The sequence below is a fragment of the Meriones unguiculatus genome, chromosome 8 (genome assembly GCF_030254825.1).
Source record: "Meriones unguiculatus strain TT.TT164.6M chromosome 8, Bangor_MerUng_6.1, whole genome shotgun sequence".
Lineage (NCBI taxonomy): Eukaryota > Metazoa > Chordata > Mammalia > Rodentia > Muridae > Meriones > Meriones unguiculatus.
The window spans coordinates 98,168,743-98,184,569 of NC_083356.1; the positions used below are offsets into that span (position 1 = coordinate 98,168,743).

Here is a 15,827-nt window from a genome sequence, read left to right on the forward strand (position 1 = left end):
AGGTGCCTGCTTTTTGTTCACTTACCCCTAGCTGGGCTGCCTTGTCTGGCCTCGATGGAAGAGGGTGTGCTTAGTCCTGGTGTGACTTGATGGGCTGGGGTGGGTTGGTATAGAGGGAGTGCTCCCCTTTTCTCAGGAGAAGGGGAGGGGGAAATGGGAAAGGAGAGTGGGAGGATGGGACTGGAAGGGGAGGATAGAGGGGACTTCAACAGGGATATAAAGCAAATAAATAAATGAATGAGAGAAAATTCAAAATGGCATGGGGAGATAGAAAGATGAGTCAGCAGAGAAGTATTCTGCTCTTCCAGAGGACCTGAGTTCAATTCCTAGTACCCACAACCATCTGTAACTCCAGTTCCAGAAGTTGCAGTGCCCTTTCCTGGCCTCTTGAACACTAATGCACCCTGTGCACATATATGCGTGTAGGCAAAACATGCACATGAAAGTAAAAACTAGAAAAAAAATTAGTACAAAATATTGAAAAGGTAAAGCCCTTAGGAGTATATTGCTGTAAATGTCATTCTGAAAAACAGGTTTAAATAAGCGTGTCTTCTGGCTTTGAAGTTCTAGAATCCTATATAGCTCTGTGGAAAGACAGGGGGGAAAGGAAGGAGGGATGGAGGTGGGGGGAGGAATTCTAGTGCCACCAGAACCAGTGCTCAATCCCCAGTACCCTGCCTGCACTCTGCATACAAATATAAACACAGTTGTAAGACAGAATATGAGCACATGGACACCAACATGTGACACATTTTCTTTTATTTAAAATAGAGCTCTTTATGCTTCGCAGAAACAAGTGCAAGGAGTGCCTAATTTATTGTCTTTGCCACTTCCCGAAACAATATGCTTTCTGAAAATGCATACATAAAAATATAACATTTAGGCAGAGAAGTATGTACACCTGGAGGCAGCAGGAAGTTATGCAGCAATATTAAAAAAAAGCTTCAAAATAAATACTTTTATGACTCGCTGTTGGCAGAGTGAAACATTTTGGTATGAAGGCTATCGCTGAGTTCCTACTACATTCTAAAACATGATTATTTCTTAACCATATAAGTATATATTACTATAAATGCATATGTTCACAGACTCGAAATTCATGAAACATCTGAATGTCATCCATGACTCTGCTCAACCTCCAACAATGAAAACACAGCCACTCATCACCATTCCCATCTGCACATTTGGGATACAACTTATCGCCCAGTTCTTATTTTAAAACCCAATTTATTTTTATTTCACAGTTCTTATATACATTCATTTGAGCCTGTCTGTGGAAGGCAACATCTTTTTACATGCTTAAGAATGTCAGCAAGCTTACAAAAAAAAAAAAAAAAAGAAGAAGAAGAAAAAAAAAAAGACCTTTACAACAGTGATTCTGTTCACAGTAGTTCAAGAGTTCAAGGCATGTTTTTGCAGCTTCAAAATGCAATGGTTTTTTGACATGTAGAATGTGTCCTTAAGTATAATACCCAAAGAAAAGTGTAGTTAGTATTAGTGCTTTGAAAATCAATCCAAAATATGGGTTTTTTGTTTGTTTGTTTTGTTTTGTTTTGCTTTGCTTTGCTTTTGAAGAGCTGGATCCAATTTTCTCTTTTTAGGCCATTTTAAAACCTGGAACACCAATCAAGTGTGGATAATCTCATCTAGCCTAGGGTCAGGAGAACACAGGAGCTTGACTTAAGTCATTCTGGAAATGACCTAGACTGAGTCTAACATTTACTCAGATAATCTCATTTGATAAAGGGAGCAGAAAATGCTAGAGTTTTGAAATTGCTGTTACTACTATTTTGCCAAAGAAAAACTGAAAATATTGATAAACCTATGTCTATGACTGACTTTCTCAGAGCCCGACATACAAGCCTCCCTTTACAGGTGAAAGAGGTTCATCCATGGAATGAAAATTCAGTGGGCATCTAGAAATCGAGGTCCCTGTGCCCGCCTGCAGATGATTTGAATTGGGGGTGAAGGGTGGTGGACATTGATGAGCAGGATAAAGGTGATCCTTCATCTCATTCACTCTTGGGAATACTGGGATAAAAAGTCAAAGCATTTATTCTTCTAAGTTCTGAGTTTAATTTGCATATGTCAAGAACCATTTCTAAATTTAGCTTCCTTTTCTTTTTTTTTTTTTAATGATGGATAAGCCTGGGCGTTTTATGTTGATATAGAAACACATCGTGTCTTTTTTTGTAAGTTATAGAATTATGGTTAGAGGGAAGAGCTGATTACAAGACCCACCTCAGTCCTCAGTTGCCCCAAGCTGTGTTCCCAGTGGAGAATTCATACGTGGGATTCTGGAAAAAGGTGAATTTCCCACCACATTCGGGCTTTTAGTGGCTGTGTTAACAGTCAGATTCCTAAAACTCAGGATGGAATTACATATTCCAATGAAAAGTGTTGGGTCCAGGAAGAAAACATCTTATAGTATAACACAAACCAACAAGGAAAAAACATGCTCCTGGCAGTACTAAAGTGAGGATGAGCTGGAGCCCACATTCTCCCAAATGTTACATTCTTTTACGACTAACTAGAGAAGAATCCTGGCAGCTATCAATAACAAATTTTAAAGTGAAGATGGTTACCTCATTTCAGTCTAATGTACGTTCCAAAGAGCATGGCACAAGGCTTAGTCTTAAAAACATGGAGAAGCAGGGCTGGAGAGATGGCCAGTTAGAAACACTGGCTGCTGCTCTTCCAGAGGACCAAGGTTTGGTATCCAGCACCCACGTGGCAACTCACAGCTATCTGTAATTCTAGTTCCAGGGGGATCGGACTCTTCCTTTTTGGCCTCTTCACGCACTGGACATGCACACGATACACAGACACGCATTCGATCAAAACACCCGTCACACATAAAGAGAAATAAATAAAAATGTTGAAAGGATGGCAGAAGTAAAACAATCTCCAACGGCACCAGTCATCGCAGGAGTAACTCGAGCACTCACATTCTGAGACATGTATTTCACAGTCTTTGTTCAAGTCACTGCTTAGTTGGAATTCAGCAGTAGGGCAGAAGCAGGCATTCTTCACTTGTTAGCTAAAAGCTGGTCTACAACCAGGCAGTCTGACTAAAGTTTAAGAGAAAGTCGTGTCTGTCATTAACAAAGCCCTCTCCCCAGTGTCAAGAGAATAATCACCAGGGAGCTGATGAGGCGAAACCTCTTACTCACGGTGGGGAAATTAAAACCTTGTTAAGAAGTTTAGTGTGTAACAGTCCGGACAGGGCTCAGATATATGAAAGGACAGAGGTGTGGAGTGATGCCGGACTCAGAAATCTGCCACTTGAAGGAAACGGTGCCAAAGACAAAACTAATGAGAGAAAGAGTATATAAATGGCATTAAACAGGGTCCCCAGTTCATGTACCAAGTCACCTTGTACCCACTCCAACACACAAGGGAAAAGAACAATATATGCAGGAAAGGAGCGGGGAAAGGGTCTGGAAGCCTCTCTAATCATTATTCATACTAAGAATGTTTTTTTTTCTTGCCTTTCTTCTTTCCTACCTTCCTTTCTTCCTTCCTTCCTTCCTTCCTTCCTTCCTTCCTTCCTTCCTCCCTCCCTCCCTTTCTTCCTTTCTCTTTTCAGTGCTGAGGATTGAACCCAGGTCCTTGCACAAGCTCAGCAAGCCCTCTGCCACTGCTCACATCTCCAGCCACTACCAGGAACCTCCACACACTTTAATTGCATTTATTTAATTCTTCTTTAATTGCATTTTCAATTTTATCAGCACTCCATGGCATCTCTACCTAGCTTGATGACTATTTTTAAATTCTTGCTTTGCCTATTTTCATTTTTCCTACTGGCCTTGACCTGAGCAAGTTATTTGTCTGGAAATCCACCAAGAAGTAGGATTGGACCACCAGCACTGAATGGCTTGTTATATTAACATATGCACATGGCAGCTTTAGATACATTCTGATTGATCTTTCCATTTATAAATGTGGGCTAGGCTGCAGAAGTAGGTGACACCCTGTTTCTACAATCAGCAGGAGCCATCCGATATCTGATCTTCAGTCTCTTCCTCTACAAAATATCAGAATCAAGCTATGAGGCTCGGGGTCTCTTTAACTTTTAAGTTCTCATTTTCATTTTGCACTGTGGCACATATGAAATAATTTAGATCACTAAGGGATTTCTTCTCCATTACAAATGTACAGCTCTATGAGGATTAATTTAAATAATAGCTATGCTTAAAAATAATTAGGAAGTAACTGTAATTTTAGAAGATGGTGAATGAGCAATAAGTTTAAAAGTAGGTGAAAAATAATGAAACATAAAAAAGCTAGAGGGCAAAAATAAAGCCAAGGACCAGAAAGGTTATATTAGAATACTTTGATAAAATGTGTGCACTATAGAAATTCTGTTTAATATTAGATTTTTAATGACTGTTTTGTATTCTAGATTTTCTTCCTTCCATCCTTCAGCTTGCTCCCTCTCTCTCCCTCTCTCTGTCTCTCTCCCTCTCTTTCCTGTTTCTCTCTCTCTCTCCCTTTCTTTTTCTTTTCTTTTTTTTTTTTTTTTGGTTTAGTTTTAAAGAATCATGCAGAAAAAAATTAAAAGCCCTTAAAACTATGACTGTCTTCACTAAGACAGTGAACAAAATCCAAGCGAGTATCAGCAGTTGGAGCTAGAACACAGTGTTGTTAGCTGTGGAAATGTTTCCTTTCACAAGCGACAAGAGAGAGTAGCTTCAAAAACTACACTAACATCATTTTCAGACACTAAGCATAAACATTTCCGAGTAGTTGATAATGTTGGTTTTCAATGTTACGTGAAGGAAGTGATTATTGAAGACCTCAGCTACCAACTCTGATATGTTTGCTATTGTTCCCTAACTCCTTGACAGCAATCAAAATTTCTACATTTTAAATGAATTAAGTTAGCCATGTAAAATTTCATCTTTACTTTCAAGAATCAATCAAAAACTACTCCCTGCCAAGTAATTGCAAGTTGTTCTCTTGGTCCTTGTATGATGGCAGATGCCTGCTCCCTGCCTTCAGGCAATGCACTAAATAGTTCCCTGGGACTTTTGCTTAGACTCCAAAATTGCCCTGAGTTTACTTTGCCCTGGTAAGTCACAGGGTGACAAAATTGCAGGACAGTAGACTTTTCTTTTGTTTAATCATTCTGCAATAAGAGAAGCATTCAAAATAATGTTATTGTGGAACTTCTGATCTAATGAATGTATTGTAGATTTTTCATTTTAAAATAAAAGCTGATTTTAAATTCTTCAGACATTGCAATCAGGTTACTATTTTCATACAATTATGGAAATTTAAAATGCAAAGTTAATTGAAAGTATAAAGATGAAAAGCAAGTGCTGTGCTTAAAATAGAGCACGACAGTCATGTTTCACTTAACTCTCAAGGCAGAACGTAAATTAAGAATTCTAGATGTGACATGCCAAATATTTTAGACACGGAAGAATGCATACAACAGAATCGGTCCTGATTACAAACTCAAACACACGACTTATAAGGCAACAAATTCATGCTCAAATGTTGACAACAAATAATGCGTCTCATATCTCAAGAAATGATGCCACGCATAAATCCCATCATTTCTGCATACAGTACTAAAAATTCATAATAGCATTCCTAAGCTCTGTGTTATACCCAGAGCCAAAACTATCCACACAGAGCAAAACAGTGATGTCACTCTGCACCTAGCCTAAGAAGATATTTATGCTCATAACAAAAATTAAAAGAAACAAGTATTGCATAAGATTCCATTAAAAACACATAAAGTAAATTGAACTGCATAGGTATATACAGTAAATATGCCATATGCTATAAATATTCCTGTAGTTTTTTTTTTTAATAAATGAGTAGTTTCTATGTAAAATTGTGTTAAGAGTTAAGGAAAAACTACAATCTCTACTGTTTCCCTTCTGCTTTTGTTGCCCTTTTCTTTAAGATTATTCACTTAGGAATTAGAGCTCAACAACCGAACAACAGGAAAAATGTCTCAAAACAATCCAATATGAAGATTTCTTCACAGTGAAATCTGAACCAAGAGAAATATAAGTTACATCTGTATACTCTCAAATAAACTATAAAACATAATGGCAAAAAAGAAAGATAGTAAAACGCCCCCTCTTTAAAATCTAGTAAGTGTGTTGTTTACTAAACAGTGGTGAACAGAACAGGATATAGTAGGTTTTTATTGGAGATTTGCATACAATCATCTAAGGAAATAATTCATTTCCTTCTTGTAGGGAGTGTGTGAAGTAAGATAAACACAAGCCAGCTCACCCTTCACATAGTTCTTTTTAACATCCATTCATGTAGGCGCACCTTTCGATACTGATGATATAATTAGACTATAATATCTAAATAAAGATCTCTTCTAAATGTGTTGCAAATTGGCAGTGAGCTTCAGACCTGTTCTGGAAACCATTGTCACACAGAACTCAAGACATCCCACTGCATATCTTATCTGTCAATTTACTTTCTTCCCTCTTACGCACATGCCTTTTCTCACTCCCAGATTAGACTTGAAAATCCCTGAGGGCAGGACCTATCCATCTTTTTATTCCCTCTTGTACCCAATATTGTGGCAAGCAAGTCATGGGGTGCTTTATCGTTATAAATGGATGGGTGTGTGGCTGAGAACGGAAGAGCCTGCAGCCCTCAGAGCTCTCACAGCATTTTGTTTCTCTTATATCAACTTAGTCAAAGGAAATGGATCCAGTAGCACATTTCCAAAGTAAAATCTACACATCACCTTGCCCTTTTATGGAAAGCATAGGTGTCGCCTTCAGAACATGAGTGCTCACGTTGGGAGAACATCTAAATTTCAGATGGTAAAACTTCGCCCTATCTATAATGGAAAGTCTGCACTATGAATAACCAAATATTTGGCCTTAAAAATACCTGGGTAACACGTCTTTCATGAATGCCAGAACCATCAAACAATGGAATATGCTAACATTTCACCATTCATAATGCTGAGAGTACTTCTGTTCAAGAACAAACAGGCAGAAGGGAGCTCTAAGGAATGGGGCTGGGGAAACGGTGTTTTAGAAGTCTGAAAGACATCGTGTTAATTATTTTCAATGAAGCATATTTGAAGTCATCTGAAGGAAATATCTGGTGTCCTTTTAAACAACCTGTACCTCAAAAAGAAGAGGTAGAACCTCCAAATCTCTCCACATGCATTCCCCCTTGAAAGGCCAGGAATGTCTTCTAATAACCAGTTTGGTCCTCTCTGTTAGCAGTAATGTTCTACCCTTTTGGGACCGTTCTCTTCATTTTTCTCAAAACATTTCCTTGTTTACATTTCTGTCTAAATATGTACCCCCAAAGTGATGACATCTTAACACACACATCTTTAGACAATGTGCGCTTATAATTGGTCAATCTTTGGCAATGTTCAGAAAACATTTTTTTTAAATTAATGAATGGGATAACAATGATGTGTCTATAAGGAAATGCTAATAGATTGGTTTTGAAATTCTAGCAAATTCATTATGGTCTTAGAAAATACTCAATGCACTCTCTGTATGACTAAATTAAAAATAAAATATCTGAAGAGGCTCCCACTTAGGAAGAAAAGTACTATGGGAATTCAAGGAAATATAGCGGCCAGCAAACTTCACAGTGTTTATTGTCACAGGGTTTGTGGCCATCTCTGTGACTCTGGCCATTTCACAGTGTTCAAGACATCGGGGACCTCTGATATATATCAGAAGTAATGGCTCAATAGCTTTCAGACTATGTACGGACTGCTCTAGTAGGGATGAAGAGTGACAAAGAGGGAGGGGAGAGAAAGTATTGAGAGTGTGGGCTCACTTTCACACTTCATCAATGACCTCCACCTTTCCAGTCTTCAGAAGATAAATGATGACCAAAATTTACTTTTCAAGGGTCCAGCTAGGCTTCAAAGTTCCATTTCACTATAATATGCTCTAGTTCACATTTTTAATGTTTTAATCTCATTCGCGTACACTCTTGGTTCAAGTAAAACAAAAATTTGCTTTTTACTATTTTACAAAGCTTATATTATACTCATAACATCTTCCTCCTTAAATAAAAAAAAAACAATAATGAATTGTGTCACCTTTAAAAATAAAATTAATGACAACATGGAGATTGGGAAAGTCAAGACCTGCCCATGCTTAACTTTAGAGTTATCTTTTCATGCTGCCTTTGGGACACTTAAACACTGGTGAACCATCATTGAGGTAGAACAAAAACAAAACGCAGAAAAAAAAAAAGCAAAAAGCAAAACCATTTACACAAAGACACGCAGAAGAAAGCTGTGAGCAGTTTCTCTTTGCCTGCATGTGGTGTTACGCTTTACAGTCTTCCTTGACACACAGCTGAGAAATGGTCTTCTTCACGCGGAGGGCAGTCAAGCGTGCTGCCCCGTTGGCATACCAGCACTCACGCATTATCCTTCCCATGACCCGGAGTGCCTTCAGGAGAGAAAGACACGAAAGGTTTAATAGGCACAGAGCACAGTACAAAAGCAAAATCACAAATCAGGGGGGACTGAGGAAACTGGGCCAACCTTCTGTAAAATCCCTTTTCAAGGCATAAACATTAACCTTGTAAAGACTAGCTTATGGGAAGTCGTTGACTGCTAAGATGTAAGGATGGCTACTTTTGAACTCCTCTAAGGAGGACAATGATAGCAGAGTGCCATGGTGCAAGGGCACAGTCCCTGTACGTGGAAAGGGAGGCAAAGCAGCAGGAATTCAAGGCCTCAAGGCCGGGCCAGTTCCAGGAAACCCTGCCTCAAACCAAACAGCTGAAAAGTGACATGAACCAGGGAGAGGCAGGGAAATGGTGCAAATTCTGTTGAATTTAATCAGATGTGCACATACATGAAAAAAAGTCATCAAATTGAAAACTAAGATTTACACTTTTACAATAATAATTGCCTATGGCAAATAAATGATGATCCGAGGATAAGCAGAAAAAGTCAGTATAAATGAACTGTCAAAGAAAGAAGACATACTTAGAGGAGAAATCAACATAGAAGCATGAAACATGAGACACCCAGGAAGTCACTGAAGCTGGGAGCTCCAGTGACATATGCTCATCTTCTGATCCGTTATAAAACCTCAGGGAAGAGGGATCATATATGAAAAACAAGGAGGATAAGGGATTGAAAAGGGGAAAAAAAAAGCCCTGAATTTAAACATGAATGCTGAGGTAGCAAGATGGCTCAGGAGGTAAAGGCGCTTGCTACAGAGCCTAGGAATCTGAGTTTAATCTTGGGACCCAAATGTGGGAAGAGAAAACTGACTCCTTTGGCCTCTGCCGGTATGCCCTGGCATACACATGCATTTCCACATACATATAAGAAAATAAACATAATAAAAATAGATGTAAATATATGAATCTTCCCCCAAAAGAAAATCTTCACTCGGGGGGAGAAGGAGGTTGGGGCTTGCCAATAAGTAAGAATCAATCAAAAATAATAACATAACCAGCAGAATCAGATCCATTAAAAGAATATATATTATGACTGAAATATAAGAAACATACGTTTATGGAAGGGGAGGAGGACCTCCCCTATCTGTGGACTTGGAGAGGGGCATAGGAGGAGATGAGGGAGGGAGGGTGAGATTGGGAGGGAATGGGGGAGGGGGCTACAGCTGGGATACAAAGTTAATGAACTGTAATTAATATAAAAAATAAAAATTTAATTAAAAGAAAGAATCATACATTTAAACAGAAAACAGTATGAAAATAAAGAATCTACTGGCTAAGTTCAGATATGTCACACTAGACATATCTGAGGCAGAAGTAAGGAAGGGGAAAATAAATCTACAAGATCAAGGATACAGGTGCCAACGCAGGAGATGCAGGTGAAGCAAAGTGGAATCTGAAAGGTTTAATAGCAGCCACAGCTTTCCAAAAATAGAAATGGAGACAATGAGAGAAGAATTATCTGAAGACATATTATCACAGAATTTTCTAGAACAGAGGCATGTCACACATCCTTAGAATCAGAACAGTCTTTGTTCGAACAAGTTTAACTGAACAGCTGGGTTTGGTGATGCACACTGTGATTTCAGCACTCAGAGCCTACTGCAGGAGGATCCCTATGAGTTTGGGGTACATAGTGAGAGCTTCCTAAACTACCTACAAACATAAAGCCTGGCCATGACATGGAGGAACTGCAGAACACTAAAGATCTCTCTCCTAAAGTTCCTAAACGCAATTTAGAGGGGCTGGAGAGGTGGCTCGGCTGTTCAGAGCACTTGGTTTCTCTTATAGAGGATGTGGGTTCAAGTCTAAGCATTCACATGGTGACTCACAACCATCCATGACTCCAGTTCCAGTGAATCTAAAGCCCTCTTCTGACTCCCCTGGCTACCAGGCATGCACATGGTATACACATACATGCATCTGGCAAAATATTCATTCACATAAAAACAAAACAATTTAAAGTAAGTAGAAAAAACGCTAGGAGGCAAAATTTTATTAAAACCAAAGTCCATTTTTATTTAACCTAAATATGTAGTAGTTGGCACATTCAAGAGTTAAAAAATAATAATGTTTTAAGGAGCAAAAATTTGCCCACCACCACTTCCACATAATATAATATCAGAGATCCCAGAAGCATAGGAAGAAAGAATGAGCTTCAAAGCTTATTGAACATATGCATTTATATACTATGATAATTAACTGTCCTTTTAGAATTTTTTAAGTGTGTGTGCGTCAGAGGTCTTTTCTGAGACTGATACTCCAACCAAGGACCATGCATGGAGATAACGTAGAACCCCTGCTCAGATGTAGCCCATGGCAACTCAGTATCCAAGTGGGTTCCCTAGTAAGAGGAACAGGGACTTTCTCTGACATGAACTCAGTGGCTGGCTCTTTGATCACCTCCCCCTGAGGGAGGAGCAGCCTTGCCAGGCCACAGAGGAGGACAATGCAGCCAGTTCTGATGAAACCGGATAAGCTAGGGTCAGATGGAAGGGGAGGAGGACCTCCCTTATCTCTGGACTTGGAGAGAGGCATGGGAGTAGATGAAGAAGGGTGGGGTAGGTTTGGGAGGGGAGGAGGGAGAGGACTATAGCTGGGATACAAAGTGACTAAACTGTAATTAATATAAAAAAATAAAAATTTAATTAAAAAGTGTGTGCATGCAGGCAAGAGTGCATGCATGCATGGGGGATGGGGGCTATGGAGCTTGTGGAAGGCAGAAAAAGCCCAGTGCACGGTACATCTTCCATGATTGCTTCCAGTCCTGTATTGCTAGTGAACACAAGGTAGAAAACAACTGAATCCAAGGTGCGGGGCTTATCTCATTCTTATCTGATGGGAGACTGAGCTTCAGATAGTTGGAGATTAGGCATGAGTCACCCATTACAATATAATCAATCACCCATTAACTTTGCCCATGACCTTCAGTTCCCAGCCCTTTGCCCTGTGTTGGGGAGACCATGTCACTGGCTCTGCTATGATGCATGAGTGGAAACTGTGTATTCCTTGTCCCAAACACTGAAGAGAAAGTGGTGTACCTGTCTTTCCTCTCTTTGCCTGATCCAGAGACCTGGAAATTGCATGGGGATGGTAGTATCAAAGAGAGGTGAGGTTGACTATTGAGCCACTTTGGTGAGGACAGGTGTCCCAGAAAAGCACCTAAACCACGGAAGACTTCAGAGAAGCGCTACTAAATGTCCTGTTGTCAGAAACTGCCTGGGCTTCAGGGATGGTGCCATGAATGCATACTACCAAAGAGAATAAAATTCCTCCAAAGACATTTAAAAAAAAAAACTGCATTTATGGAATGAATTAAGCAACTGGGTTAAGAGGGAACTACATATTCTCTGAAAATCCTCACTGATGCTAACCTGAAAAACGAAGTAGAAAATACATAAGAACACATCTTGTGTTGCTCTCCAGTGGAGGAAGAATGGGAAGAGAGGAGGAGGGGGGAGGAAGGAGAAGAAGGATGAAGAGGAGGGAGGAGGAGATTAAAGGGGAGGAACATAGGAACATAATACCCTTACTTCACAGCTTTGCCACTGGTTGGGGATATTTGGTCGGAACTTCTGGTCACAAACAACCTTCCTCATTTCTTCTATCGAAGGATCTGAAGGCACCATGTCATAGTAAGGCAACTGGTACTCCTCAACAATTCCTGTAAGAAATTTGAAAATGCATTTTTCTACATATATAATCAGTAAGGATGTATGCTGCAAACTAAATACCACTTAGTTCTGCCGGGCACACATGATATCCTGAAAAAGTGGAGCTTCACTTTTGTCAAAGTAATATGTCACTATAAAATGGATTCAGTTCAAATTGTTTATTTAAATACTTATGTAAAATGTAAAATTTATAATATAAAATAAATGTTATAAGATGTAAAATCATATATAACTGCATACATGTATATAATTTTGTAACAAAATAAAATAAAACAAGTGTTGTCTCCAATCAAAATGTTGTGACTTTTTATTATTTATAAATTGTCATTATATAGTTAAAAAATAATCCTAATTTCCCTAATTGCAATATCCATAGCATGGCATCACTGCTCTGTAAATAGAGTATATTCACCTATGAAAATAGCATTTTTGGTTTTGGAATTTCCAGGTATCTGGCTCAGCAGGTAAAGTATTGCTACCAAACCTGAAAAAATGATCCTGTCTCTGGACTCCACAAGGTAGAAGGAGAAAGTTAAACCTCACAAGCCATCCTCTGGCCCCCAAATGAGCTCAGTGTCATGGCATGTGGACACGTATACACACACACAATCCTAAAGGCTACATCCTAAGTATGTCTTACTTATAAGGGAATAGTCTGTAAACTGCTTTATATGCACATTTAATTTTTTGTCATTGAGGCAACAATTTCATCAGTCTGCATTAACGGGGTCTCCCCTTACTAATTTCTAAGCTTTGGGGAGCAGTGGAGGGCAAGAGGTAAGCTGTCACTCACTTTCCAACCCCCCTTTCCCTGTCCTCCTTCTTTACATCACAGGAGAGAAAAGAGGGAAATCCTCAGAAACAGAAGGCTTGCAGTCCTGCTGCCTTGGCAGCTCATTTAGCTTCTCTGGGATAAGAGTAGGGATGCCAAAGTCCAAGCAGACAATTTTCACATGACTCGAAATAATCCCCATGGGCATCAGAATGATCAGACATCACCTACATCTAAGCATAATTCAAAAGATAACCCACCCACACACTCTCCTTGGGATGTTCCACTTCTGCCCCTATAAAGAAATCCTTGAATGGGATTTTCTTACCCATTCAGAAACAATTCAGTATACTGAGGGGGAAAAAAAACAAACAAACAAACAAACAAAAAAAAGACGACTCACACCTTGTGCTCAGAGTCAAGGGAAGGGGAACTAGGGGGAATTCCAAAAGCTTACCTCCAACTGAACACCTTCGAGCTATTTCCCAGTAAACCAGCCCCACAGAATAGATGTCAGCTCTCTTGAAGGACTCAAAGATGCTCACATTCATGGTATCATCAAGCATTTCAGGAGCCATATACCTTCAAAAATGTGCACAATTGAGATTCGGTCCAGTGAAACACAATTTTAATACATCGCAATATAAAACATAAATTAAGATAGCTTGCACCAGTTTCGCAGGAGCCCCTCTGCTACCATAACAGGGTGAAATTAAAAGAAAACATGTATTGACTCAACCATCATTCGAAAGACATTTTAAATTATATTAAAGGTTATACAATTTCACATTCTAGCTGGTTCAACAGCAGCCTGGCACCCGGAGAGAATGGACTGAGAAGGTCAATGAGCAAAGCACTCAGCAATAGAAAAGGAGCTCACTATCTCAAGAATTTCTCATCACGGAGAGTTCCCTTCTGATAAGCAGGGGGCTTCCACAAATACCTTCACAGAATGAAAAACTTTATTATATACTGTGGCCAAGAAATGTATATCCCTGTTCGAACAAAGCTTAATAGAAGCCCTAGAGTCAGAGGCCCTGCCTGAGCCTAAATGACCCATATAGAGTTGGGTGGATTTCCAGACTATATACTCTTTGAGTTCTTTTCAAACTGTTAGGTTCCCCAAAGGAAACGAGCACCCATGCCTTGCCTGACGGTCCCTGTTGCAGGACTGGAGGGATGGGTGTCCTTTATTGAGAAAAGAAGAGAGGTCCTTTAGGGCTGCTCGTTCTGATAGTTTGAGAATGCCTACCAGCAGACTGCAAATGGCTTGTAAGCACTCCCCTGAAATCTCAGCTGGCTTAGAAGCCATCCCTACCTTCTTAGAAAAAACAAATCTCTATTCCCAAGCACTTTAACATGTCCAGAAAATTATTTTGATTGTTTTAGTTTCAAGGTCAAGAGCTTTGGAATTACAAAAAAGTAACAGGAAGCCTGAAACCTGGGTTTGTGTTGTAGATGGAAGTTGACTAGCCGAGGAGCCACCTTCTGGTGGAGAGAAGAAACACACCAGGCGTTCCACGGCTGATGAGCCTGTCACAGCTACAGCGGTGTAAGCTCCTTTTACTTCCCCCTAGCCTTGCTCTGTTCTATTCCTTGAAAGTGGAGATTGTATTCAAATGCATATTACCTCAAAATATTCCATTCTGGGAGACTGAGGACAAATCCAACTATAGGTAAGATATAAATTGGTATACAGTATCTTTGTGTGTTTGGGGCAGAGACTATCACATAAATGGCTTTCTTATATATTGTCTCTAACCTGCCTTTTTGAGGACATTGGTTTTGCATGTGTTCTTTAAAACCCGAGCTTGTACAGAAAGTCCTGAATTTTAGTTCAGTGGTAAGGCATAATGGTGCTGAAGTTTCTACAAACTACTGAAGCTGTTTCTTTTCTCCAGGAAAGACATAAAGAAAATTTGTCACATTAACATGACATGCTTCTTCTCTTCACCACTGCCCTGCACTGGACTCTGCAGTCAAGTGGCTATGTCATCAAGACAAAAAGTCAACCCTCCCGCTTTGTAGTCATTATGGCCACTGTCTTCTCAATGTCTCCAGAAAGATTTCCTGCTTTTGTAGGTCTAAACTTTTTCACATTTGGACACACATCACAGGCACTCATGGTGTTTGATCAATCATAGAAACTCTAGTAAGAGTTTCTATGCCAACAAAAGTCATCTTACCTCTTGGTTCCCACTTTAGGATTCTGGGGTATGTCTATAGTGTTCATGATTGAATCGTGTTTCACAGCAAGGCCTAAGTCTGCTATGGCACACGTGTCACACTTTTTCACTAAGATATTCTTTGACTTTATATCTCGATGAGCAATAGCAGGCTTACCTACAAAGCATAAGAAAAGCGTATTTATTTATTTTTTTCCTCCTACTGAAGACTGGAATGTCCTGAAGCAAATCACTCCGAAGTCTTGGCTCAAAACGTCACATCGTCTGACTACACCCCAAGTCCAGCAGAGCTTTAGCAGGACATAGACTCTCCTGTTCAGACTCCAAGGGAAGTGAGGACAGTCTCTTGCTTTATGCTCAAGTAGTTCCAATGTGCGCAGCACCAGGTGACAGTTATAGGAATCAATAATCATAGTTTTCAATAAATGACTTACTGTTATTTCTGTGTGTGATTCACAATAGGATAAACGTTTTCTAACAAAATAGATCTCAAAATATTACTTCTTTAGACTAGCAATTTCCAAATGAGAACAGAAAACCCATGGGCTCCTTAAAACTACTGTCTATCTACCTATCAGGCTCGTGCCAACATTCCTCCTCTAATTTCAACCAAAACCATATATTGGGACAAATAGAATAAAGAGCATGAGTGAAATTTCAGACAATAAGCTAGATAGTAAAAGCATTTTCAGAAATGTGGGACAGAACAATTACTTTCATTACATTTCATTTTAAAAGTTATAAAACATT

General features: G+C 39.5%; 1 protein-coding gene across 1 annotated transcript in view; it reads right to left on the reverse strand.

Moving 5' to 3' along the window:
- Nucleotides 1-742: 742 nt before the first annotated feature.
- Acvr1c (activin A receptor type 1C) overlaps nucleotides 743-15,827 on the reverse strand; it is an 83,413-nt gene continuing 68,328 nt past the window's right edge. Inside the window, exons 6-9 of the mRNA XM_021638741.2 lie at nucleotides 15,078-15,234; nucleotides 13,349-13,473; nucleotides 11,979-12,109; nucleotides 743-8,423 (exon numbers count right to left, since the gene is read on the reverse strand). Of these exons, the coding sequence (XP_021494416.2) occupies nucleotides 8,298-8,423; nucleotides 11,979-12,109; nucleotides 13,349-13,473; nucleotides 15,078-15,234 (539 nt within the window). The 3' untranslated portion in view covers nucleotides 743-8,297. The remainder of the gene's footprint in view (nucleotides 8,424-11,978; nucleotides 12,110-13,348; nucleotides 13,474-15,077; nucleotides 15,235-15,827) is intronic.